This window comes from Ochotona princeps, chromosome 28, assembly GCF_030435755.1.
Source record: "Ochotona princeps isolate mOchPri1 chromosome 28, mOchPri1.hap1, whole genome shotgun sequence".
Lineage (NCBI taxonomy): Eukaryota > Metazoa > Chordata > Mammalia > Lagomorpha > Ochotonidae > Ochotona > Ochotona princeps.
The window spans coordinates 20,576,494-20,603,312 of NC_080859.1; the positions used below are offsets into that span (position 1 = coordinate 20,576,494).

At 49.5% G+C, this 26,819-nt stretch overlaps 1 protein-coding gene across 1 annotated transcript; it reads left to right on the top strand.

Moving 5' to 3' along the window:
* Positions 1–8,249: 8,249 nt before the first annotated feature.
* Positions 8,250–18,101, top strand: ENC1 (ectodermal-neural cortex 1). Its single transcript, XM_058656350.1, has 3 exons — positions 8,250–8,809; positions 12,047–13,861; positions 17,296–18,101. The coding sequence occupies exon 2, from the start codon at positions 12,060–12,062 to the stop codon at positions 13,827–13,829; it is 1,770 nt and encodes a 589-aa protein (XP_058512333.1). The 5' UTR covers positions 8,250–8,809; positions 12,047–12,059; the 3' UTR covers positions 13,830–13,861; positions 17,296–18,101.
* Positions 18,102–26,819: the final 8,718 nt, after the last annotated feature.

The window sequence follows — 26,819 nt, forward strand, 5'->3', positions numbered from 1 at the left end:
AGGCCCGCAACGATCAAAGCCAGGAAGTATCATAATCCAATCAGATTTCCGGTTTAGGGGGGCAGGTCTTCAAGGGGCTGAGGCATCAACAGTTGCCTCCAGGATGCACATCCTCAGGAAGCTGGGATCAGGAGAGCAGCAGGGACTGGAACCCAACCTCTGTCCCAAGCTGCTTCTTCCCTTGACACCAAACGCCCACCTCTTCTCAATGAGTTACCATACCCGCAAACGAGTTGGGCATCCCAAGTGCCTAAGCGCACTGACAACATCACGTTGCATGCTAAAAATTCTAGTCATTGTTAAGAATCCCCAGCCCATCTCAGCGGACAAACGGGTCTGGATCCAGCAGCTTCGGCATAGCTCACATTCATTGTCCACGAAAGGGGCAGTGGCACTGATTTGCCCGACTGGGCTTGCTGGTTAAGAAGACAAAGGATCAACAGCGCCCTCTGCTGGTCAGTCTATAAAGCACAGGAATGCCATCGCGTTGTCACACACGGTCTAAGTCCCGGGTTACACTTGGAACGGCTTGTTTGGACGCAGAAAATTTACAGTAAGGAAGGCAAAAACAGATACTAAAAAGAATTCGCAGGAGCTTGCAGGTCACGCTGACTTAGCAGGGACTTTGGGTTTGAACGCTGCCAGACCCGTCTGTTCTTAGTTCTTCGTTGCCGCCAGCAGAGGGCACTGTGGCTTCACCTAAAATCTGCATCTGCATTGCCAGCCAAGCTCTGTCCCTGGCTTTTGTCGCCAGAGGCAGTTTCACTTTTTTTTAGGCGACTAGCAGGGAAACAAAACCAAACTAACTCTTGTTTGTGATGGGACAGATGCAAAACGAGGCAGTGACGAATTGCTTTTATTTTCAAATGAGGTTTGGACTTTTATAAAGATAAATGCCACAGAGAAAATCGGTTCTGATGAAACTTATCAAGGTTTTGTTTGCAAAATCACGGAGAAATTCAAGTGTATCCTGGTGTTCCTGCGCCTCTGTGAAGCTGTGAGAGTTCCAGAAGAAACTGGTGGAGTTTGGGGGCAACTGCGAGGCCTGCCTTTTCCTTTCTTAGAAATGTGATTGCCAGGCATGCGACCAATAGTTACAGGCCAGGATTTTACAAAACTTTTATTTGACAGGTAATGTGGAAACTGTGTTTCCACGCTCCGGTTCACTCTAAATGCCTTCCTAATAAAAATAAGTAAATTTTTAAAAACCAGATTTATTTGAAAGAATGATCTAGAGAAGGAAAAACACATACATACAGATCTTTTACTTACTGGTTCACTCCTCAAACGGCTGCAAAAGACAAGGCTGTCCAGGCCTAGTCCTGGGATTGCGAACTCCGTCGGGGTCTTGCACGTGTGCCCCTTCCACTGCTTTCCTAGGCTCCTCAGCAGAGAGCCGAGTCAGAAGTGGAGCAGCCTGGACTCCGCTGTGGGATGCTGGTGCTGCAAACAGTAGCTTAGCGCACTGTGCCACAACAGCAGCAGGCGTTTTCAGTGACGCAGCAATGGGTATATTTATTTTGCTCAGGTGGAGGCAGACCATGTCCTTGCCAGGCCTTCTGCATTCTTTGGAGTGACTAGTCCAGGCTCTGAAGCTGAGCCTCTTGTTTGTCTCTGTCTCTGTCTTTTTCCTTTCATTTTCTCTATATAACTTCTTCCCATGGTATCAGAGTAGGAAGGAGACACGCACTCGAAACACAAATACATGTGTTTTCTGCTCTGTAAAACCACAGTGGGAGACCGGGACAAGCAAAGTGACTCTGTGGAAGAGCCCCAGAACCAAGTACTCACATGACCGCTCCAGATAAACATGTGTTGGATAGAAGACCGATCGTGGGGTGGACAATTAGCACAGCTGGTAGGTTGCTGCTTGGGACAGCCCATCCTATCCTGGGATGCCTCGGCTGGCATCCTAGCGCAGCGCTTCTTTTCAGCTTCCTGGTAATTCACCTTCCAGGAGGCTGTAGTGATGCTCAAACAGCTGGATCCCTGCCTCCCACGTGGGAGACCTGGATTGAATTCTAAACTCCTGGCCCAAGCATGGCCGGGCTGTGGCTGTCAGCTGGACCAGCAGGCAGGAGGAGGGGGCATCTCTCACTGTCTCTCTCTGCCTAACAGATAATGAACATATTACATAAATTTTTCCCAAGGACTGCTTTGCTGAATGACACTGGAACTTCTCGGATAATCGCGGAGAGGCAAACACAGAACTGTTTAAACTCTCACCTTTTCTCCTGGTATTTTAGTATTCCAAATAATCGATCACTCACGGAAATAGCAAATCTTGCAACTGTATTAGCACTTTTACAGAAAGTTCTAACATCGTAAGACAAAGGGAAAGTTGCGAGTGCTTGCAGATGTGAGTTCACACCCTTGCTAAGGTGGCACTTGCAACCCCGGAGAACATTCATGGGACCTTAAGACGGCGCACCTTCCTCTGTCTCCTTCTTCCTCATTCTGCTCATGTTCATCGCAGCTTCCTGGCTTCACTGGGGTCTCAGCGGAGCTGCATGAGAACGCCGCCGTGCTCTCTCAGGCTGCTGTAAGACCCCTTTAATATTCATTTGAAGGTGCAAGCTCTCAGACCACAAAGGTCCCTTCTTCATGCCCAGACCTGCGCAGAGTCTTGGCATCTTGCCCTGGAAGCAGAGCACACAGGCCAAACAAAACCTTCATTTGCATTGCTTCGAACAACGGTCAATTCTTGTACGTAATTACTTAGTACAAATTAAGAGTTTAGGTCCAGGAGCCTGGGGCACCCAGAAGATGACGGAAATTGGGAAGGGCCTCGGCGAAGCTGTAGCCCAGAGAGAACCAGTGTGATTCTCACAGACGGGAGAGAGCTTTTACCAATCCTTACCCACTGGACCTCCAGGGCAGGAAAAAGTCAGTTCCTCTATTCCACTGTGTGTGTTTGGGCCGGGCTGCCTGCTTCTAAATATAGCCAGCTGCTTCTCCTTGGAGTGTGTGATTTTTAAACTATTTTTTCCCCTTTGCATCAGTTTAGTTTTTGAAAGCAATGGGGAATGAAGGATTGTCTCTCCATCAATCGGAGACAATACAAAACAGAAGCTGGCATCCCGCAGGGCAGGAGAGTGGCAAAGGCCGGCCCATGGACCGGAGCTGCTATTGCACAAGCCATCAGCTTCCTGGGTGTGCAGGAGCAGAGCTCAGATAACTGCTCTGAGAGCGAGGTGGGCTCATTCAAAACACAAGAGTGTCCCTAAGCCCAGAGTGATGGAGCAGGTGTGGAAAGGGGAGCTTTGATAAGGACTCAGGTCACTTGCATGTCGGAGAGCATGCCGTTTTTCTTACAGTGCTTCCTAAAGATTCATTGGAGAAGCCTTTGCTGTTCTGCACTTGCCCATGTGCTACCATATATTTGTTTTGTAATTAGAGAAAATCAGGCCTGCTGGTTTCAAATGCTAGCCTGGGTGCTGGGCGTTGAGGGACAGCCAGCTGAGCTGCAGCCTCCAAAGCCAACATCCCATTTCAAGGGCGGGTTCGGTCCCTGCTGCTCAGCTTCTGACCGGGCTTGCTGCTCCTTGGCCCCAGGAAGATGGCCCAAGTCCTTGGGTGCCTGCCACCCACGTGGGAGAGCTGGCTGCACCTGCAGAGTCCAGACTTCCGCCTGCAGCAGCCCTGTCATGGCTGCCCCTGGAGCAGTGTGCATCAGCAGGTGGAAGACTGCCCAGCCCTCTCTCTCCCCGCATCTGTCACTCAACTTTTCAAATAAATACAGATGAGTAAATAAAATCCTAGTTAAAAAAAACAGACCCACAATCAACATTACACTGTGACGGTCACTGCGTTCAAGGCCCAGGAGTAGAAATCACAGCCTCAATCATTTGATTTACTAATGACGCAACTTCCCAAGTTCAGTTCTAGGGAGAAGGGATTCAAGTGCGTCCCCTTGCAGTCTTGAGGGCAGGCGCTAAACTGTCCACCCCTGTCACTCATGGCTCTCCAAGGTAAGGGAGTCTCACAGGAAGAGTCAAGTTCCCAGGCAGAACAACCTTGAACAGAGAAGGTCACTGCAAATAGTGGAGCTTAGTACTCAAAGGACAGAGTTTCACACAGCATTTTCCATGAAAAATCATAATATAAAAGTCATCTATATTCATCAGCAATGCACAATTAGAATTTTAAATGAAAAAAATCACATAAAAAAGCACACATAAGATGGTGGGACATCTCATGGCCACAGGAAGCAAATTAAATCTTAAAACATGATCAAACTTGGGTGGATGCAATCCTGAGGCCTCTCGAAGCTCAGCAGAACAGAAACTTAATATAATATAATGTAATATAATATAATATAATATAGGCATTTAAACACAAAGATCAAAACCTCCTAAATGCAGATGACAAAGCCATATAGGACATAATCAATTTAGACCTCTTGCTTTTTTTCAGCAAGAGAACCAATACAACTGACATGCTGGTAACTTCCTGTACTGAAAACCTTCTTCCTTGTGCTTGTTTTTTCAGGAATAATCAGCTTTTTCTTCTTCATTTTGAAAATAAGAGGGTCGCAGAGAGGAGCAAAGATCTACTTGCCTAGGTATGACGTCTGTTCCAGGTGCCAGGTGCAAGTTGGCATGACACACTGCACCCCTAAGTCCTCCTTAGGAAGTGAGCGACTGACTGTGCCAGCTGCTGGGGGTGTGGGTACAGGAGGCTCTCAGCTGGGCCACTGGCCCTCTTGCCAACTGCCTCTATCCAAGGCTGTGTCCCCTCGGGGTGGTCTGCTCACAGCAGCTGCCTGACCTGGCCTTCTGGCCCCCTTGCACTCACCATGGACAGTTCTCCAGGGACATCCCTGAGACGACATGCCGACTCAGCTTCCCCGCCTGCCCATCTTGCTCCCCTCTGCTGTTTCCATAGGAGCTGATCCCAGTAAATGCCTCTCCCCCGCCCCGGGCATCCACTCCTCAACCTCCACTAGATCCTCCGGAAGGAAGAACCTGAATATGTGGCAAGCAGTAGGAAGGGAAGCTGTGCCACCTCACTCAGAGAACAAAGCGGCTGCTTTTGGAAGACCAGTAGGGGACCTGCCTGGAATTCGGGTGGAGCTTCAGGAGGCCGCAGGAGGCAGGGTGGCAGCTGCTGGGCCTACAGTTCAACCTAATCCCCGGAGCTGTCCGGTCCCTGGTACCATGATCATACCATGTTAATTAAATCATTCTCATTAATTCAGCCCGAGTGTAAATTAGGAAGGAATGAAGATAAATGAGGTTGGAAGGCAGCTAACACATTTAACCCCATGCTGCTTATTTTGCAGCCCAACAAAATAACATTGTTCAGAGAGATAACAAGGCCAAAGCCTTGGGCACAGCTTCTTTTTTTTTTTTTTAAAGATTTATTTATTTTATTACAAAGTCAGATATACAGAGAGGAGAGACAGAGAGGAAGATCTTCCGTCCGATGATTCACTCCCCAAGTGAGCCGCAACGGGCCGGTGCTGTGCCAGTCCGAAGCCGGGAACCTGGAACCTCTTCCGGGTCTCCCACACGGGTGCAGGGTCCCAAAGCTTTGGGCTGTCCTGAACTGCTTTCCCAGGCCACAAGCAGGGAGCTGGATGGGAAGTGGAGCTGCCGGGATTAGAACCGGAGCCCATATGGGATCCCAGGGCGTTCAAGGTGAGGACTCTAGCCGCTAGGCCACGCCTCCAGTCCCCTGGGCACAGCTTCTTAATAACAATAATAGTAATAAAAAGAGATCTTGGTTTGTTGTCCCAAGGCAGAGCAAAGACTGGTTCTCGGGGGGCCTCTGGGACTGGCCTCATATCTTGCTGGGGAACGGGCAGTGTCTGTCCATTGTTTCTGACTTAGATATCGGCTGTCTATTGTCATCCTGTCTGATCGCAGCCTTATTAAGAGCTCTCTTCTTGTAATGCTGCAAGACTTGCCCATCTTTTCTTTGACTGCTAACACTGGTTGAGAGAGGCTGCGGGAGTGGACACAGCGAGGCTTGCTACCGTCATAAATAGGCTAACTGGCCAATAACGTTCGGCTAAGGAAGCAGAAGCTGCCCAACAGCCTGAAAACCTTTCACGGCGCTTCAAACCAACCTGCACACACTTTGGAGGAGGTCACTGGTGACCCACACCTGTGTCTTTCAGCAGGAAAACGTTTTCCGGTTTTTTTTCCCCCTAACTTGCATAAACGCACTTGTTTATGCATGAACTCCTTGTGGCCCTACCTACTGAAGCAGATGGATCAAGCATCAATGCAAGGTGATGTGTTTCAAGATTTTTCCCGACTAGAACCTTTCTTTTCTTGCAGCATAGGGAGTAGGCAATGAGACAGAAAAGACACATTAAAATGGCATCATTAGAGGCGGACGTAGCCAGAGGACGTTCGTCTTTTCACAGCCATGCCTGCCCAAAAGGGAACTGCGCGGTTCCCTGGGTCCAGGACCCTTCTCTGCAGATCCCGGGGGGGTTGGGAGACACAATAGAGACGGGGGGGGGGGCTGTCCCCAGCCTGGTGGCTGCTTTGTGGCACCCCCTCCCCCGCCGAGCGCCTCTTGTACCTCTTCCGTTTCCATGCAAACTCTCTCCCCCAAGTGGAAGACACTAACAGTTGTTCTTCAAAATCACATACTTGCTTTTGACCCACAGCCCAGACAAAGCAAGTCGAGGGGGGGGTACTCTGGAGTCGGCCTTCATCCGATTCTTCGACATCTTGCCACAGGCTCCAGAAACGTGTCTGAAAAGTTAGACGCATGTGCGATAGCTACGCGTCCTCCCCAGCCATCTCTTCGCCCCCTGTCTCCGGCCTCGGCATTTCCGTGTTTGCCCTGGGCGCCAGCTTCTGCCTGCCTGGCTGCTCTCCGCGCCTCTGCACCGCGGCTGCTCCCAAACTCCCTGCACGCGGTTCTCCAGGCGGACCATCCGGCCAGCTCCGGCTTCGTGCAGCCCTCTCTCAGAGGCTCTGCTTAACAAATGGAAACATGAAGTAGATTTTTAAAGGCTTGCGGCGAGGTTGACCAGTTAATGCTAACAAAGGACTTCAGAGGGCACTGTCTTTCTTTGCAAGGGGCCAGAACGCTGCTGAAGGCAAGTGGGATTGTTCTAAAACACGTAGCCGTGGTTTTCAGAGGCGTCGGGATGCTTGGGAGCGCCAGGTGGACCCTCCTTGGCCATCCGAGGATACTTTTGTAACTGGTATTTTACGGAAGGCCGGAACGGGGGGGGGGGAGGCAAGGCGGGTTGGGTGGGGTGGGGGACTTCACCTTGGAGCTGGGACCAAGCGATTCACATCTTCCTTCCCTGGCCTGTTTTCTAACCTGTGAAACAAGGAGTTTGGCGCAGAACTCTATACAGTCCATTCACACACCTTACTCCAATACCTTATTCCGCAGTGGCAAGATCCGCGCTAGGCGCGTAGAGAAAACCAGGATTCAGCAGTGGTTGCCACTGGATGCTACTTCCCGACCACCCTCCAGTCTTCTGGCAGGAGGGGCATTAGATGTGTGTGTGTGTGTGTGTCCCAAGCCACTTTGCTGAATTCCATCCAAACATCAGCAACCCCCCCACACACAAAAAAGAACGGCAGTGTCGGAGCGGTCCCGCCGCGCAGCAGAGCCGGCGTGGTGGCTCCCTGGAGAACCTGGCTTTGAATGAAGCGGCCGCGGCTACGGGCTGTGGTGCGCGCCCCGCGAGACGCGGCCGGGACTGCCGAGGCCCCCCAGCCGGACCCGGCGCAGCATCCCGGGGCGAGGAAGGGAGAAAAGAGGAAACGCCGGGGGCTCCAGGCTGTGTGGCCGCGTGCCCACGTTCCTGCTTGCCCGACCCTCCATGTGCCCAGGGTGTGCAGACTGAGTCCCCTGCGAGTGTCCTCCCCAGCGTGCTGGCAGGGCTTCCCCGGGGGCGCGTGTCGCGGACACCCACTCGCCCCTGGCCCGCCTTGGCTGAGCATCCCGCCAGACTCGGACAAGCCCGGGACGCGCTCCCCTCCCGAGGGGTCGCTCAGTTCCCGGGCGATCCGTTCAAGCAGGCTGATCCAAAGAGGCACAGACACTGCAACCCCGAAAAATTTGTTTCACTTGCCCTATCTCTGAGGGTTGCAGCTGCCAGTGGCTGAGAGCGCGTCCGCTTTGTCTCCCTGCACTGCCCGCAGCCCCCTCTCTTGCTTCCTCTCCGGGTTAACTCCCCCGGCAGGCTCTTCCCCAGCGCTTCTCCTCCCCTCCTCCTCCTCCTCCCCTCCTCCTCTTCCCCTCCTCCTCCTCCTCCCCTCCTCCGCGCGCCACGCTAAGGCGCTTCCTCCCTCTCCGGTGTCAGTCTCGGCGCTGGCACTCCGTCTTCCTCCTCCCCACCCCTCCCCGCCGGCCGTTTATAGCCCGGCGCGCGGTGGCCGGGTGCAGACTCTCGGCCTGTGTGTGAGAGAGAGAGCGAGAGAGAGAGAGAAAGAGAGGAGGCGGCTCGGCGGTGGCGCTGTGGAGACCGAGTCTAGACGCCAGGCGGCCGCCGGCGCGCAAGGCGCTTGCCGACTCCCTGCCCCGGTGCCCAGCCCGCCTCCTTCGCAGGCTCGCTCTGCCCTCCCGAGACTCGTCCGGGAGACTGCCCGCGAGGCCCCGGGCACAGGGTCCGTGGCGTGAGACCCCGAGGCCGAGGCGGAACCGCCAGCGATCGGCCGCTCCCCAAGCGCGGTCGCCTTCCCCGCTCGGCGCCCCATGCGCGCTCCCTTCTCCCGGGCAGTTGCCGCCGCTGCTTCCCGAGCCTGAGACTCCCGCTTCGTCGGCTCCCCGCCCGTGACCGAGGCCAGCACTCAGCCACTCGAGCTCCAGGCCAGTCGCCACTACTGTGAGTTTCCTCCACTGCTTGGGGACCTGTTGCCCGCGCCGCAGGCTGCCCGGGCTGCCCGGCCTGCGGGGGGTGTGTTCGAGAGGGGTGGACGCGCGCCGGGCCGGCGGGAGCCCCGACTCCTCTGGCTGCCCGGCTGCCCGGCTGGCTAGCTGGCAGGGCGGGAGGCGGAAGCTCTTTCCCCCCGGGGCCGAGACCTCTGTGCACGCCGCAGCTTTCCGCATTGCAAGCGGGAGGAGAGGATCCGTGGAGGGGCTGGCCCGCCTCCTCTCCACGGCGAGGGAAGCCTCTCCACGGCGAGGGAGGCCTCTCTGCCTACAACCTCCAGGGCTCTGTACGCGGACGGGTTTGCCCACGTTGCGCCCGCCTCGGCGTGGGGGAATCCTGGAGCCACATGCAGACTCGGTGGTTGCGGGCACATTGGCTGGGGAGAGGTGTCTGGGAATGAATGAACACTGGTTTCTGCAAAACTGGTTTTCCTCCCCTGCAAGCATTCGCCTTCTAGTGTACCATTATTAGGTTCAAAGGGTAGGAATTGGTGGACAAGGTGCAGAGGAAACATCGAACTTGTTCGACTTGGAATCTGGTGTTGGCCTTATTGGCTTGGCCAGCGAGTCAAGTCGCATTTCGACTGATCATGGAGGATTACATGGCGAAAAGTGTGTGTGTGAGCAAGGTTTTTGGAATGTTGGCCCATTGTTAGCAACAGCATAGATCTCTGAGGAGATCTGCTGGGGTTCTGCTGGGCCTGGAGTCAGATCAGGTGGAAAATCCGGAGGACCTGTGTACCGAGTATTGCAGGCAGTCTGAGGAAGGAGCGTTAGAACTGAAGCTGCTGAGGCTAGAGCCCTTCTGATGTTCACGGTCATAGCAACCTGTGGTGTGTTCTTTGCAGACGCAGGTTAAGTGTATGTGTGTGCTTCGCGGCCACTTGGCATGCAAATAGTATGTCTCTGGGGGGTTGGTTCCTCTTATGACCAAGGCACATTTCATGACTTCATTGGCTTCTCCTGATATTTTGCTGTCTGCACAGTTCAGAAGTAGAAACCAAGTCACCTGCCTTGAGCCTTGGAGGTTACATTTTCAGTCACACACTCCTGCCGGAATGTTAGGTGTAGCTTTTCCAACCAGTTAGTATCCAGGATGACAGGCAGAGTCTTACCTCTGGCTCCCAAGGCCAACCTGGAAAAGACGGGCGCATGCCCAGACATGCAGGTGCTGTGTCTAAGGTCTTCCCGACGAACTGTTGAGCTCAGTGTACGTTGAGCTATGGATGTTGTTATACACCACCCAGAGTCTGATGTTCAGGAAAACCTGCTGTGTCCCGGTGTGCAAGCACGGGGCAGTGTGTGCCCCTCCATCCTGGGAGCTTCATTCTCCAGCTAGCTTCCCTGGAGCCTCCTGACCATCTTTTGAAGTTGAAGCTCACGGTTTTCCTCACAATACTTGAAATTGAAAGCAGTAATTCAAGTGACAGCCACAGGAGGGACGGATCAGCAGGGATCCTTTTATGACTCTGGGTATTTTCTGTGTTCACAGAGGTTCCTAGGCACTCGTCCCATGTGAACTCACATGGGGAAGGCAGTAGGGTTTAGTGCAAAGTAGGAGAGATGCGGGGCTGCTCCTGGGTTTCCTAAGCCGCCTCACTGGGAGGCTTTGGGATGCTTTGTAAGGTCTTCCCACCCTGCAGCGGTAGGACTTGGTTACATACTTTCTTCCACTAGGCCTGTTTATTCACTATGAGGTGACATGCCATGCTCAGAATGAAGCGAAGCAAGTTGCATCATCTGATGGTATGTGGTCTGTCTGTCAAAGGCACTGGCAGGCACCTGCCTTTATTGGGTTCTGGGCTGTTCCATGCGGCATCACAGCTGGCCAGGGAAGTACAGTTTAGTGTTCTAGCCTCTGACTCTACAGCAAACCATTCCTTCTGCATTTATTACTCATTCCTGAGATGTACATTTAAAATGACTGAGTGACTGTTGGCACAGGTACTGTAACCAGGCACCCAGTCTTTACCCTCCGGTTAAACGGCTTCCTTAGGACTGCTTTGACAGGCAGGTTCTTGAAGGCTTGGTTCCTTTGAAGTAACAGAGGAAGTGTTAGAAAGGCAGTGGGGCTGCCATGCAGTTTGGGAAGATGACGGATAGGTACTTCCTGCAGCATTTTATGTCACTGTGCTGGAGAAAGCAGAGGAGAGCTTTGGGGTCGGATGTAATTTCAGTTAACTTCATTCAGCAAATAAATTATAGGGTGGGCCTAAATTAACGATGGCTCTTAGTATACACACACACACGTGTGTGTGTGTGTGTGTGTGTGTGTGTGTGTGTGTGTTGATTTGAATAAAGCAGTGTTTGCATTTTGAACTGCCTGTGTGCAGGTACACAGGAACAGTCCTGCTCATGTACTCTTTCATCAGAAGAGAAGGGTGGGGAAATCTTTTGTTCTTGCAACTGGTTTTCCAAGAACTGGAATAAGGGAAAAAGAACAGAAAAAAAAAAAAGACTTAGGAGCGTGCTACTCAAAATATTCTTCCCTTTGTGGGTCAAATCCTCGTCTTGGAAGCTGTCCAGATGAAGTGAGGTGGTTATAGGACCAGAGCCCATTGTGACATCCACTAAAGCTTACTGACCAGTATAGGGTAATGTTTTTTTTGAGATGCTTTCATCCTATAGTAGTATAGCTGACTAATTCGAAATGATCTGGAACACTTAAATATAAGTCTTGACTGTTGAAGAAGTTGGCCTTCTTCCTGGACATGCAGGCAGATTGGATGCTACCAAAGGAATTCTTCATGGAATTTAACTGGCAGGTGTTTATTCTACCCATGGCTATAAAGCTGCATGGGACATGAAAGCCGGTGCCCAGGCCGGCGTTATGAGAGCAGGAAGGCTCCTATTTTAAGTGGCCTGCAGTAAAACAGTTGGGCGAAGACAGGGAGTGGTGAGGAGGCCTTCTTCCTTTGGCTTCTTCTGACTGACACCGTCAAGGATTTTAATATCCATCAAGTTGGCAATCAGGTTTTCCAAGAGGAACCTGCTCTTATGCGGGAATTTTTTTTTTTTTCGCCAGTGTGTGATTTATGGACCAGCTGTGCTTCCATGGAAGTCTTCCCTTCCACTCATTGCCTGAATGGCCGGCAGCAAGTTGTTTTCTTTGTTGGAAATGATTGTTGTCTTTATTCTGCTATTGGGAGCCTCACTTTCAAAGGTTTGGCTTTGCGCTTATATTTTGCAGGAGTCGAAACAAAATGTCCGTCAGCGTGCATGAGAACCGCAAGTCGAGGGCCAGCAGCGGCTCCATCAACATCTACCTGTTTCACAAGTCGTCCTATGCCGACAGCGTGCTCACCCACCTGAACCTTCTACGCCAGCAGCGGCTCTTCACCGATGTCCTTCTCCATGCCGGGAATCGGACCTTCCCCTGCCACCGGGCGGTGCTGGCCGCGTGCAGCCGCTACTTCGAGGCCATGTTCAGTGGCGGCCTGAAAGAGAGCCAGGACAGTGAGGTCAACTTTGACAATTCCATCCACCCCGAAGTCCTGGAGCTGCTGCTTGACTATGCCTACTCCTCGCGGGTCATCATCAACGAGGAGAATGCCGAGTCGCTGCTGGAGGCGGGGGACATGCTGGAGTTTCAAGACATCCGGGATGCCTGTGCCGAGTTCCTGGAGAAGAACCTGCACCCCACCAACTGCCTGGGCATGCTGCTGCTCTCCGATGCACACCAGTGCACCAAGCTCTACGAGCTCTCCTGGAGGATGTGTCTCAGCAACTTCCAGACCATCCGCAAGAATGAAGATTTCCTCCAGCTGCCCCAGGACATGGTCGTGCAGCTCTTGTCCAGTGAAGAGCTGGAGACGGAAGATGAAAGGCTGGTATATGAGTCTGCCATTAACTGGATCAGCTACGACCTGAACAAGCGTTACTGCTACCTCCCCGAGCTGCTGCAGACAGTGCGGCTGGCGCTGCTGCCGGCCATCTATCTCATGGAGAACGTGGCCATGGAGGAGCTCATCACCAAGCAGAGAAAAAGCAAGGAGATTGTCGAAGAGGCCATCCGCTGCAAACTGAAAATCCTGCAGAACGATGGCGTGGTCACCAGTCTCTGTGCCCGGCCTCGGAAAACCGGCCATGCGCTCTTCCTCCTGGGAGGACAGACTTTCATGTGTGACAAGCTGTACCTGGTTGACCAGAAGGCCAAAGAAATCATTCCCAAGGCTGACATCCCCAGCCCGAGGAAAGAGTTCAGTGCGTGTGCAATTGGCTGCAAAGTGTACATTACTGGGGGGCGGGGTTCCGAAAACGGGGTCTCAAAAGATGTGTGGGTTTATGACACCCTCCATGAGGAGTGGTCCAAGGCTGCGCCCATGCTCGTGGCTAGGTTTGGCCATGGCTCCGCTGAACTGAAGCACCGCCTCTATGTAGTCGGGGGGCACACGGCTGCCACGGGCTGTCTCCCGGCTTCCCCTTCAGTGTCCCTAAAGCAAGTAGAACACTATGACCCCACCACCAACAAATGGACCATGGTAGCCCCGCTTCGAGAGGGCGTTAGCAACGCCGCAGTTGTGAGCGCCAAACTCAAGCTGTTTGCCTTCGGGGGTACCAGCGTCAGTCACGACAAGTTGCCCAAGGTTCAGTGTTACGATCAATGTGAAAACAGGTGGACGGTGCCAGCCACCTGCCCACAGCCCTGGCGTTACACAGCTGCAGCCGTGCTGGGGAACCAGATTTTCATCATGGGAGGAGACACAGAATTCTCTGCCTGCTCTGCTTACAAATTCAACAGTGAGACTTACCAGTGGACAAAGGTAGGCGATGTGACAGCCAAGCGCATGAGCTGCCACGCCGTGGCCTCTGGAAACAAACTGTATGTGGTCGGAGGGTACTTTGGCATTCAGCGATGCAAGACGTTGGACTGCTACGATCCGACTTTAGACGTGTGGAACAGCATCACCACGGTCCCGTACTCACTGATCCCGACGGCGTTTGTCAGCACTTGGAAGCATCTGCCTTCTTAAGGGAGCCGCGTCCTGAAGGAAGTGAGCTTGAGGTAAGAAGCAGAGTAGCTGCAGACACAAGGGTGCAGTGAGCCCTGACCCACAGCTGGTTCTGCACGAGTCCCACAACAGCTGTACAAAGAAAGAGCTTGTATCCTCAGAATAGACAGAGATCTTTGTGTTGACCATGCAAGGGTTCTCAGGCCTCCCGGAGGCTCCGAGTCTTCCCAAGAGGTTTGTAAAACCACAGAGGCTTTTTCATTTGGTAGAAGGTGAGGCCCCAGAACCAGCATTTTTAAGTTTTCCCTGAGAGTCTAGTATTTGAGGCCAGTGAGTGTTATGGAACCCACACTGTGTGCCAGAGCCATACTGTGTGTCGCACACGGATCATCTCAGTTAAGGATGCTACTGACTTCATGTTACAGATGAATACATGCATCTCCATAAAGGCTAGGTAGTCGCCCAGGGGCACAGAGGTAAATAAATCCAAGTGAGAGTCGGCTCTGGCCTAGAGGGGGAGACGCCTACATCTGGCCTCTGGGCCGCTGCATCCACATCCTGGCTTCAGCTGCTCTGGGAGACTGTACTGTCTCACGGATTTAAGAGTGTGGCCCTGTTTGCCTCCAGTAATTTCTGAGCACAACTCGCTGTTCACAGACCTCAAGGCCAGTTTGCTAGACTGTGAACCTTAGGGTGGGTCCAGGAGCCCCTGGTGCGGGAGTGTAGCACACAGCACATGCACCAGCTTCGTTTGTTGGGGTGATGCATGGGCTTATTACTAAGAAAATAAGTGGGTTTTTTTTGGAGGAAGTGCAGTGAAAACTGCCCCATTGTTGGTACAGTTTCCAGTAATGTATTTCACACCTTTAAAGGAGACTTCAAAGGGGGAAAGGCAGAAATCTTAGGGGTAATTACAAGGTAAATAACGAGATTTCATCTCACTTGTTTCTTCTCTCTGTCTCCTACAGTTGTTTACAAACATCATTAAGCTTGGCTTCGCTTTCTCGTCTCACTTATTTTTTTTACATTTGTTTGCTCACCTCCTCCGGCCTCTGACAGTTAGCAGCTCTTAGTAATGCAGTGTTGCTTCAGAACACATGCCTTTAAAGGAGCTGGGACAGTCAAACCTCTGGGCAACCACTGGGCTTACAGCATCCCATGCCAAACTGGTTTTTGCAGCCTTGCTGGCATCTTCGTAATGCTAAATAAACAAATGCTCCGAAATGGGCTAGTTTATTTGCGATATGAATGTGTGACTCAATGCCAAAGCAGTTTCAAAGAACCTCGTTGGTAAAAGCATCAGTTAATAGCTACTAGTTGGGTGTTCGTCCGGAACAGACTATATTTGCACTGAAGAACTGTAACATCTCCAGTGGCAGCAACAGTACGTCAGAAATAGTGGTGTCATCGGAGCAAGGGAAAGAAGTTGAGACATAAAGAGTAGAGTGGCCATATGAGTGCTGTGGTTCTAGACCCTTCTAAGCTTAAGATTTTTTCTGTCAAGTGAATGGTTTAAACCATACTTGCTCTAATATCTATCCCAGTTCAAACATGGGTGATGAACTGATGAGGAGGCAGTTGGAATTGCCTTGCTCAGTGCTTGGCATGTATTGTGTTCAATACGCATGGTTTTCTTTCCCGCACTAAACTCAGAGCATCCTCTGAGATGCAGCAGTGGAACTGGCTTTTCGTGTGGCGGGAGATTGTTCCTTTCACTTTTATCTACTCATCTTTTTCCTGCATTTTTGGTTCCTCCTTTGTCACCCCACAGAGAGCATGTTTAGCAAACGCTTGAGTCCACCCAAGCCTTGTGATCCCTGGGAACTAGAGCCATTGACATATTGGGTCATCTGTGGAACAGTATCCTCTACGTCCCAGGCCCACTAGGCGCAGGCTTGCGGCTGCAGAAGGGCAGCCTGAGCCCCTGATCAAAGCCACGCTTTCAGGTTCCCATAGAAAGAGTGTCAGTTTAAATTTCTGAAATTCACTACACATGAGACAGTGTGCAAACCTCCAAGCTGGATGGTGCTTTTAAGAAGTTCTGGGTAGTTAGCAGCCCTGGCGTCCCCAGACCCTTGCCCTGGCTCTCCGGATGGAGGTACTAATGAATGGAAGTCTATTTGCAGGAGCTCCTCCAGCCACGGAGATTGTCCCTGGCCCCTGCTGCTCTGGCCGTGGGTGGCAGGGATAGAAAGGAAATTACTTTGATGACCTGTATTTTTTTTGATACTGTGCGACCCCAACCTGGCAGCCCTTTTACCTCTATTCCTCCTTTCTGCTTTTTTAAGATTTGTGTGTGCCATTTTTTTCTTCTTGTTTGCATATGTAATGTCTTGAAATGTTTTATTATTACAGGATGCATTCTTTGGGCCTAAAGTTAATAGGTTACAAGGAGGTAGGGGAAGGGGATGACGATTGTCCAAGGAATGCCTTGAAGGCTTGAATCACTGTTACTGCTCAGCCAAAGGAAACAGTGAATGAAATGAATCAGACTTCCGAACTCACAAAAGCGAGGCAAGAATTCAATGCAAGTACTTAGCAGGAACCCTCCCGAATTCCCTTTGTCTATACTTAAAGCTAGAGCAGTAAGGGTGTAGATTCCCTACACTGGGGCTGGAAACCTGGGTTCAAGTTTTAAAGACCTAACGTGTGCAGACATCCACACTGCAATTGCTAGTCAGCAGCTGGTGTGAGGCATAGCCAGTTCCTGGTCGGTGTGCACACTTCCTGTCCATGCTGCTCCTCTGATTTTCTGTGTAGGGCTGATGGCAGTGGGCTCTGTAGATAGCAGTGCCAGCACCGCCTAGCTGTGAGCTCCTGATGAACTTTGAGAACGAACTCCCGCCTTGGGCTGTGGAGCCTTGATGCGTTGTTTCTGCCGTAATGAATAGCAGAGATGCGTTTCAGTAAGAGGATTAATACAGCTGCCTTAATATGGTGAATAAATTTAATTTGGAATCCTCTATGGTGGTCAAAGGGTTTTTTTGCACCAGGGTCTCCTCCTGTTGAGCCCCTCCTCTCCTCCCCGTTATCACTCTGCAGTTCCTCTGGTTAACCACAGACATGAATTTTTGTGAACGGGAGCAGAAAATAAACTACACAATGACACCTAGATGTATAGGCTTGAATTTGAATATACTTCCAAAAGCTCCTGGAAAATGAAAGGAAGGCTGTTTACCTCGGCACTGAAGAAGTTTTGAGATCAGTTAAGACATGTTTTCCATGAACTTTTTGAAGACGCCTCCCGTGGTTAGGAAGGAATTGGAAATCCTTTGTCAGGCAGCCGTCTGCATACGTGTGCATGCCATATGTGTGCTCAGTGAAGACAACTGCCTAAAACATATTTCCTACTGAACAGTAATTAAGACCTTTAGAAGCAATGTTGCCCAGCTGCGTCTTGAGTTTTTTTTTTTTTTTTTCAGGGTTCTGTCTACTAACAAATACAAACCCAAACCCTTCATGCTCTTTTTTTTTTTTTCTATTTTAGCTCACTCTACAAGTCAGCATGAGGTTTCTGCTTTGGAGAGGAGGACAAGTTTAACGAAGAGGAAGTAAACCTAAAAGTTGCTACAAGACTTGAGTAAAATCCGCTGCACCTTGTAAATGTTGAACTGGACATGAAGGAAGAGGGGGCGGGAGGGGGGCGGGATTTTCCGTGCACGTAGCACATGGTTTAAATATGAATGAATGAACCTGTGATCTAGTCCTTGTCTTGTAATTGTGGATTAATGTCAGCGTTAATCAGCCCCTTAAAGGGAGAGAAAAGCTGGATCTTTTCCCTGGCTGTACCATATTCAGCCTTTGATTTCCATGGGCTCCACCATTTATGTGTAAAATTTGAAATGGTTGTCACCTCTCTCTGAGGAGCGAGCTTGAAGGCTTCCCCACCAGCTGCTGTGGGAGATTGAGAGTGGGGGTCTGTGGGTCAGGAGGGATGCTGGCGGGCTGGCTCAAGCATGAGAGCCATCCACCGCCGCCCCTCATCTCAAGGGGCTGCGCGCCCCAGGAGGCTTTCTGAACAATGGGGCTGTCGTTGAGAGCCGTTGGGTAGATGTTCTTGTCTATTTATAAATGACTTTAAACTTCCCCTTAGCTGTTAAGAATGTGTTCTAGATCTAGCTATTTATTGTCTGACGCCTGCATGCTGACACAGTGCTCCCCCGTTGTCTTCATATGTGTGGATCAGTGTGAATGGTTGTGTGTTTTTTGCACATTTTGTGGCTGTTAAGATGTGCTTTGCTGCACACAAGTGAAAACTTAAATTTTGAGTTAACAGTTTGGGACATAACTGGAGGGTGGGGGGTGGGCTGGCAGGGGAGGAGGGTGGGAATGAATGCTGAGACAGGGAAGGATTAGGAGGCGGGAACTTAGATCCCAGAGGGGGAACTGTGTGTGGGGGGGTCACTTTTTTAGGCGTACCAACTTCTAATGGAATTTTCTGAGGCTTGTGGCTGATGGGGTAGAGAGAGGCCCCTTCTCTCCACCCTGCTTTCACATCTGATGCACCAAACGTCAGTCTCAGCTGCTGAAATGTGGAGAGGACCAAATTGCTTTCCAGTTTGTTTCTTTGTATACTATCCTGAAGTCCTGGAAAGTTCTGTGGGATGGTTCTGTATATAGGGCACAGGTAAAGTCAGTGTGCAAAATTTATTTATTTATCTATTTATTGCCCCGTGAGAAGACTTTGCCATATCCATAGTTAACAGGGAAAGACAGAACTCACCACTGTAGATGAATGCACAGCCTCTGTGCTCTGTGGTATTAATTCGCCAAGATGACCTTCACCTTGGTACTGCATGTACTCTCGGGGGCTCACCCTTAGGTGACTCTCCAAACAACCTCTTTGGTGCCCCCACATGAGACATATTTGGCCACAAAACACCAAAGAATTACGGGCCGTGGCCCCTGTTGAGGGATCTCCCGGTCTAGCTGGGACTCGGTTGTCAATACATTCTTTGCTAGTTTGAGTGCTTGTTAATTGTAACATGTGCTGTGGTAGGTATTAGTGCTAGGCTTCCTCTAAGGTGTCTGGGGAAGACCAAGGTTTGCAACTTGAATTGTTTTCGCCGGTGTTTCTCACATTGCTGTATTTTAGAAAATAAGATTTAAGACTGATAACCTGTCACATCATGAGTGCTTCTATTGTCTAACGACACAAATCCTTACTGTTTCCACCTTATTACGTTAGGCTAGTTGTATGCATCTGGGTGTGCCGTAAATATAAGTGGGACCAAAATAAATACGCCATTGGCTTCTAAGCATCCCAGTATTTAGCTGCAGTCCCTGGATTTGTTCCCTGGCTGGTCCCTGGACGTGTCCTAAGCAGTGCGATTGTCTAAGCCAGTCCCGGTGGGAGTGGTTATAGTGAGGCAGTTAGGGCCCTGTAGTTTGTGATGCAAATCTGCTGGGGCTGGCTTCTGGGAGCTGGATGCATTTTCTGCAGCTGTTTCAAAGTTGAGGCCTGTCCCTGAATCCTCTGTTAATTACTGTGTGAGAGCCAGAGGGAGCCGCTGATAAGGGTGCCCCCCTCCCCGCCCCCAGCCTGCAGGGAACTTTCTGGACTCCCACTCTTTGAATTGATGTAGGCATTTGGGCTCACTGCTTGACCATTCACACCCTGTGAAACGTCCCACACTTTGAAGCAAATGCAATTCACAGCACAGTACACACAAAAAAACTTGGCATAAGACGGGGAAGGTTCTTATTTTGTGAATTGGTTGCTGTAGCAACGGGTAACAAAAGGCAGCCTTCCACTTCTGGTATAATTGTGTAGCCCCTTTTCTCTGGGTTTGACACCTGTCTGAATAAGAGTGATTAGAGCCGCGTAATATCCCTCTCTTGGTTATGGAGTATGTGGTTCACGCACAAAACTATATAAGTTGAAGTAAAATGTTCATGTTCATATGTACTTGTTTGTTACGATTACATTTTTGAGGTTTTGTAAAAGTTTTTGTTTTTCACAATGTGAAACTGGAGGTCAATAAATTATTAGAGATTTTCTCTTCATTATGTGTGGGAGTCTTTATTTGAACACGACATACGTTAGACATTGGGAGCTTGTTCCTCTGTATCGAAAGGTGCTTCCTTTCAAATATTTTCAAATGTTTTATTGACTGTTTTGTTCTACATATGTATCTCAATGATTTTGCTTGTTGAATGAAATTTTGACCTTGAGAATATCTCTACACAAAGCACAGTGCCTCTTTGATGGGTCATTCATGGCTTGGAATATAAAAGTCACGTACCATGCAGAAGTAAGAGTTTAGTTTTTGTATTCCACAGGCAGGTTGCATTTTTATAGAAAGGACTAGAGTTCAAACCTTCTTTCATCTATTGAGATTTGCTTTAGGAGTCATTTAAAGTAAGTGGAAATCCATGCATGCTTCCTAAACTTCTAATGTAACCCCTCAGCTTTTTCCAAGGAAGCAGCTCAATGCTGGGCTGGGTGAGGCCTCCCACCCCCACCTCCTGATGGCTTCAGGTCACACCCGTTCTCACATGGGCCAAACCCCTTACTGTTTAGGGTGCAAAATAATGCTGCATAGTTTCTTTTCTGGCTAGAAGGTAGAGGAGAGCTCACAAGTAGACATAATGCTGTCACAGTCTTTGGACTTGGACCCAGCTGCCCGAGAACAGATGTCTTCTTGGGTTTGACAAAGGGATCACTGGTTTCTGGGCTGGGTGGGACTGGTCTACAGCCAAGTCTTGAAGAACAAGTGTGTCAGTCCTCAGATTCCACCTGGTGTTGGTGACCCACAGACACCCCGTGACTGACACCAGGTGACCCGAAGAAAGCGGTTGGGCATTCATGGGTGGGACCTGAATACTGGGGAAGAAAGTCTTAATGCTAATCCTTAGAAAGGTTGAAGACAATTCCTGTAGAGAGATTGAACAGAACTTTTGTTCGCAGGAAGTCTTAGTTATCTCATTTGCATATGCAGACAGGTTTAGAAAACACTTTAAATTGTTAATTATCGTTTGGAAATGACTTCACTCGTACATCAGGATCACTCCCACACAGTGGTGCTAGGTGGAGTACCTTTGGCCACGCATCACGGAAAACTGACCCTGATCGAGAGACCGTTTGGAGTTGGCAGTCCAGGTTGATGTAGCATTCCCATTGAGGTCCTTGGGGATGTGAGTCTGGGTCCAGGGCTTTGGTCCCCCGGCAGACTGACAGCTGCACCTCGCATCATTTCCAATGCTTACCAGGCATAAGGCGGGCACCGACAAGAGAGGGAGGCTGCCTTTCTCTTGGACTACTAAGAGTGTACCCAAGCAGCTTACTGAAGGAGATAGACTTACATCTCATTGGCCAGCACTTGGTCACGTGAACCTGCCAAGATTGTAGGGAGGTTAGGACAAGGGCACGCTTAAATCTGGCTGCTTTGCCACTCAAAGCAATAATGTGAATTTTGTTAGAAAGGGGGAAGGGAGACCAGACGCTGGGAGTGTAAGCGCACAAAGAAGAGCCCTGGTGACGGAAGGTGCACACTGGCCATTGTGCTTGACTATTACTTCAGTTCGGCTTCACAACATTAACATAGTTGGTTAAATATGGAGAAATGTCTGGATATCGCTGAGCCTCGGTACCTTATCTGGAAAATAATCTTGACTAAAGAGACGTGAGATTCTGAAATAGATTTAATAACTATTGTTATTTATAATTATTTGAATAGCTTGATAATAAAAAAGTTTAATAATTCAGTTTAATCATTGATAGAGTTTAACATAACAGAGTGCTAGGGCCTCATGCCATCACAAGAAATAAACAGCTATAAATCCGAACAATTTTTTTCCCTGCTCCAGGAACTGTATTTAAGGGGTTCTGCGCCCCTTGCCTTTCCTTTCCTTGATGGTAGCCATGCAGCAGCCCTATAAGAGCAGGTACTGCCATTAGCCCCATTTTGTGGAGGGAGAAACTGGTTTGGCCTAAGGGAGTGGTGGAGCTGGATGTCCAGGCACGCTCTGAGCTGCTGCTCTAGGTCCAGGAATGTGGAGGCAGGTGACTCATGGGGCCGAGCCTGGCTGTGGGAAGCCAGGGCTGCCTGGGTCCATCATGACACAACTTGGTGCCCTGGTCTGAGGAGGCTGGTATGGCAGCTGGTGAACCTACTGCAGACAGAAGGCCTGATCAAGCAAGCAGGAGGTGCAAGACTCTGTTTCTTGACAGCTAGTTTCTGAGGATAAGATCATAGGGCATTTCAAAATAAATAGGGCTGCTTCATTGTTGATAATGTATGAGGCTGCCCACTGCTGCTGCTTGCTGTTTTGTAAGATGTTGATTGACCATGCGGTTGAACACGCAAATAGTCATGGCCAGACCGATCCCCAAACACAACTGTGACTCACCATGGGCAGTAGCGAGTCCAGCAAATCAGTCCTTTACCTGTAGTGTGCAGCCCACAAAGCTAGCCTCCCATCTGTCAGCTGAACTTGGAGGAAGTCAGACTCATATCTCTAGCAACTAGTCAAGAACGCCAATGACCCCTTTCAAAAATCAGCCCCAAGCAGTCAAGACTTGATTAATAACAAGAACTTAATTAATTGATTTTTAAGAAATTAGTAACAAGAGATTCAAGTCACAACGTCTAACCAATCACTGCAGGAAACCCCACTTCTAGTTGGCACACCTGCACTCTCCCATAAGAACAGCTCGAATCAGACCTGAAGTTTGCTTGCTTCTTTTTTTTTTTATTATTCTTATTTTCAAATGATGTTTCCCTGCTTCTTTGTCTTTTGTTGAGTCTCTGCCAAAATACAGTGACAGTGGCCAACTCCCTTGCTAGAGTAAGCTTTTAATAAATACCGGTTGCTTGTCTTTGTTGGGTCACTCTTTGTATATCTCCACAGACAAATGTTTGATCAATAAAATAATTAAACATTTTAATAAAAAGATTCACAAGAGTGAAGTGAACAACGTGGTTTCCGGGCAAGCTGCGTTTTCAGAAGTTTGCTGTTTTCATACTGAATGTCTGAGTGAATAAAATGTACACAATACATACAGCATGAGCAAAATGGTTTTTGAGTTAGTGGGGTTGAGAAGAGGGCATCTGGTTTGCCAAAAGGAGAGCATTGTTTGGGAGTATTTTGAATAAAATGAGGACCCTTAAGTAAGTTTTACAGCCATATTCACGGCGCACAGAAAAGTATGAATAAATGCAAAAACTTAGCAGTTAATTCTTGGTCTTGCCTGTCGCAAATCTTAAGTGCTTTGCCTGTCTGACACATACTCAGACTAAGCCATCTGTCCTGCATTTGAATTTAATCACAGACAATGCATTTTAAAGCTCTGTTATTTGTCAGACATTGGACAACTAAGGTATAAGATCTCACTTTCAGAGAAAAACAAAATGTACATTGAGACATGACTATGCGTTAAAAGTAATTTGACTAAGTAAATTATTATTCTACCATTGTCTTAGCCTGCTGTCCTATGGATGTTTATTATGTGAGTGCTGGGGGAACCAAATGAGACAAAGTTTCTCTCTGTCCCTGGTCTTGTTTCCTTGGCAACCATAATCTTGATCGCCACAAAGATGGTGGGGGGGCGCTGCAGGAGGAGGGGCAGTTGGGATTTCAGGAAGTTTCTCGGGCATCCTTTATGTTATCAGATGATTTGTGCTGTTACACAGAGTTCTTTTTATATCCCCTTTTCAGGTGGGAGTATTTATTGGCTGTTCTAGAAAGGCTGGAAGGATGTTTTCCCACAAGCTACACCATTATAACTGCAGAGAAGTGAAACAGGCCTCTTGGTTGACACAGGGTAGGTATGTGCAAAACGAGGACCAGACGCCCACCCCGCTTGCAACTCCCCTTCTGTCACATGTAAGCACGCTCTACATTACACACTGCGCCCCGCTCTACCACCCACACACACCAGTGGAGGTCCTGCTGCCAGGAGAACTTTTTTATGAGAATGAATCTTGGGGTTTTGCTTATATACTCTGAAGGATAGGAAGGGGAAGGGAAGAAGGAAGATACCCTTTGGAAGCCAGGTCCTGGGGTGCAGGCCCCTCGGATACTGCCTGGGAGCCCACCTATTGCAAAGAGAGAGAGAGAGAGGAATTCACCAACACCCATTTCCAGAAGGCAACACCCATTTCCAAGAAGCTGCATTTTGAGTCTTCAGTAATTCACACATTCATAGGGATCAGGTTGCGAGATGGGAGAATGGGGTGTAGGCACTAAAAGCAGAGCAGGGGGAGTCTCTGGGGTTCGGAGGTCTGTATGCTTGGGTGAAGGATGGAGAAGCAAAATTCTGCTTCCAAATGTTCTGGCTGAGGAGGAGGCAAATAGGCAAGGCATGGAGGTTTTCCAGGGCGATGGGACTGTCCTGTATGATGCTATTACAGTGGATACAGGTCCTTCTATGCTTGACAAAATCCATGAAAGCTTTAACACCAAGATATGAGGTACGCCAAGGTGTTAATGATGTTCAGCGCAGGTTCTTAGCACTCTTGGTTGTTACAGGCTTACCGCTTCTGGTGAGACTGTGATAGGGAGGGTGTGTGGTTCAGGGGTTCTACAGGATTCGGGGACTTCTCAGTTTTGTGGTGAGCCTAAAACAAATCCCTCAAACACATTTGAACCAGAAGAAGTCTTTAAGGGATGTCAGGTCAATCACTCTTTTAGGGGCTGGCATTGTGGGCAGTGGGTCAAGACGCCCGTTGTGGCTCCAGCATCCGATGTAAGAGTGCAGGTTTAACTCCTGGCAGCTCTGCTTCCAATTCAGTTCCTTGCTAACGCACCTGGGAAAGCAGTTTTATATAATTTATTAATATATTCATATATAGTGTCATGTAATTGGGTTCCTGCCACCAATAGGGAGACTTGGCAGGATGGAGTTCCTGGCTTCTGGATGTTGTAGCCATTTGGGAGTCAATCATAGCATGGAAAATCTTACTCTCTCTGACTCTATCTTGCAAATAAATCTTTCAGAAAACTGTTATTCTACTAAAGCAAAACATATGTCAAGTGTTGCCTGGAGTATGCTCCATTTATAGGAAAAAGAGAAAGCACTTCCTTCCCATGATTTTATAAAATACGTGTTTGGGCTTCTTTGATTGCTGAACATATGGTTCCTAAAACCCTTGACCCCTCTGGAATGATAAGTGTATACTTTATATACTGAAGATTCCCGGAGGTCATCTGTAAGTGGCTTTATAGTAGGCCCAGAAAAGCCAATGCAGGAGTAGAGGGTTGTTGGAGGGTTGGCATGTCCATCTGGCAGGGCTGGACATAAGGGAAGCAGAGAAAGGATGATAACTGATTACCAAAGACCACGTGATGCAGCCAATCCTGCCTACATGAGGGAGCTTCCATTGAAACTCAGCTAGTAGGGAAGAGCTTCCAGATCCCTGAACCCAGAGGTTCCCAGGGGTGGTGTGGCTGGAGAGAGGGCATGCTCTGTGTATCACTTCCATCCATGTTCATCTGTGGCCTCTGTAACATCCTTTGTAATGAGCCAGTACATGTAAGTGAAATGTTTGACTTCCAGGAATGGGGTTGTAGGAACCCCCATTTATAGTCAGAGTATAGTTCATATAGTACACCACCTGGGCTTACACTTGGCATCTGAGAAGGGGGCCGTGTTGTGGGACTAAGCCCTCTCCTACAGGATTGGATAGTGTTTGGACTAGAATGGAATGAGAGGGTCCTTAAGGAATCTGCAAGATTGCTTGGTTCATGTCACAAGTGTTGGGTCAATGAGAGTTGGAAGCAGTGTTTCTGTTTTTTTTCCTCTCTGGAACACTCTCATTGTTACTGCATTCCTTGTCCCAGGACTCTGGAGCAAGCTGGCACAGTAGAGTCTCAGGACATGAAGCCATGATAGCTACTCACCCCCTGTTGGGAAGGTACGTGTCCCGCATTCCAAAAGGAACCAACCTTCCCATCCCCACCCAGTCAGTCACTACTCAGAACTCTCTCTTAGGTTAATGCCACTATGTGTTTGGACAAATATCTCTCTGTGAATATCTGTCCTCCTCGTGTAATTGTTGGTTCAGAAAATCTGATTTCTGCACAGTTTCATTCCTCCGTAATCCTGAGTGAAGCAAATTTAGTTAGATCAGTATGTTTTTGTCTTCCTCCTTGGGGCAGAAAGCTGGTGGCCATGAGTATACGAATGTCCACATGTGACAAGACATTCGCTTCTTCCTGCGTTTATTTTCTAGAAAAAGAAAAAAAGGCAGTCAGAGAGGAAGACTACTCCCAGGCAGGAGCCTTCATAGAGATAAACCAAGCCATCTGAGAAGAGCAAAGGCGCTGACGGAGGGCCCCGCTGGAGCTGATGAAAGATAAACAGAGAGAAGACGAGGATTCCTTAGGATGGTGGCAGGCTGGCCATACTGGCCTGTGCAGGGCAAGCTGTACTTGTTGAACTTTCTACCTAAGCACCTTTCAGCCTAGAGTTGCTGAGCTAGAAAAGGAGTAGCATGGGGTTGGTACCCAGAGGCACAGTGAGGGGTTAATATTTGCACTGTGGGTTCTTTGCATTGGGGCAGGAGGGTAGGATCAGGCTGGGTCCAGAGAGGCAAATCCCTCTCTAGCCTCTGAAGCAGCACCTGCAGCATCTCCTGCCCTCCAGAAGCATGAGCAAAGGCGGAGAACTTTGGAGTCCTGAAGACGCTGTTTTGGCTCTGCCTGTACCCAGCCATGTGGTGTTTGGTGAGACTCAAGTCTGGTGGTGAACTATCAACAGTGTATCTTTTCCCACTGTTAAACTCCAGGGATGGTCATCATCACCCTCTTGGCCTCTCTGAGGATCCTTGTAGGGGCTGTTTCAGACCCAAAGAGGAGAAATGCCACCCTCCAGGTGGGAAGGGGATGCAGTATTTGCGCCTGGAGACCAGGGCTCAGACACTCATTTCAGTGGCAAGCCAAGGGAAGAGGGAGCAAGGTCTGTCTATCTCTCCTCTCAGTCATCAGTGAGGGACATATAGGCTCTATAGGCCCTGCAAAATCATGTGTTTTGAGCTTGCCCAAAGCAACCGTAAGCAATAAATCCAG

What these genes read in the sequence shown, in the direction of transcription:
- ENC1 (XM_058656350.1), top strand. Translation starts at nt 12,060, where the DNA reads ATGTCCGTCAGCGTGCATGAGAACCGCAAGTCGAGGGCCAGCAGCGGC.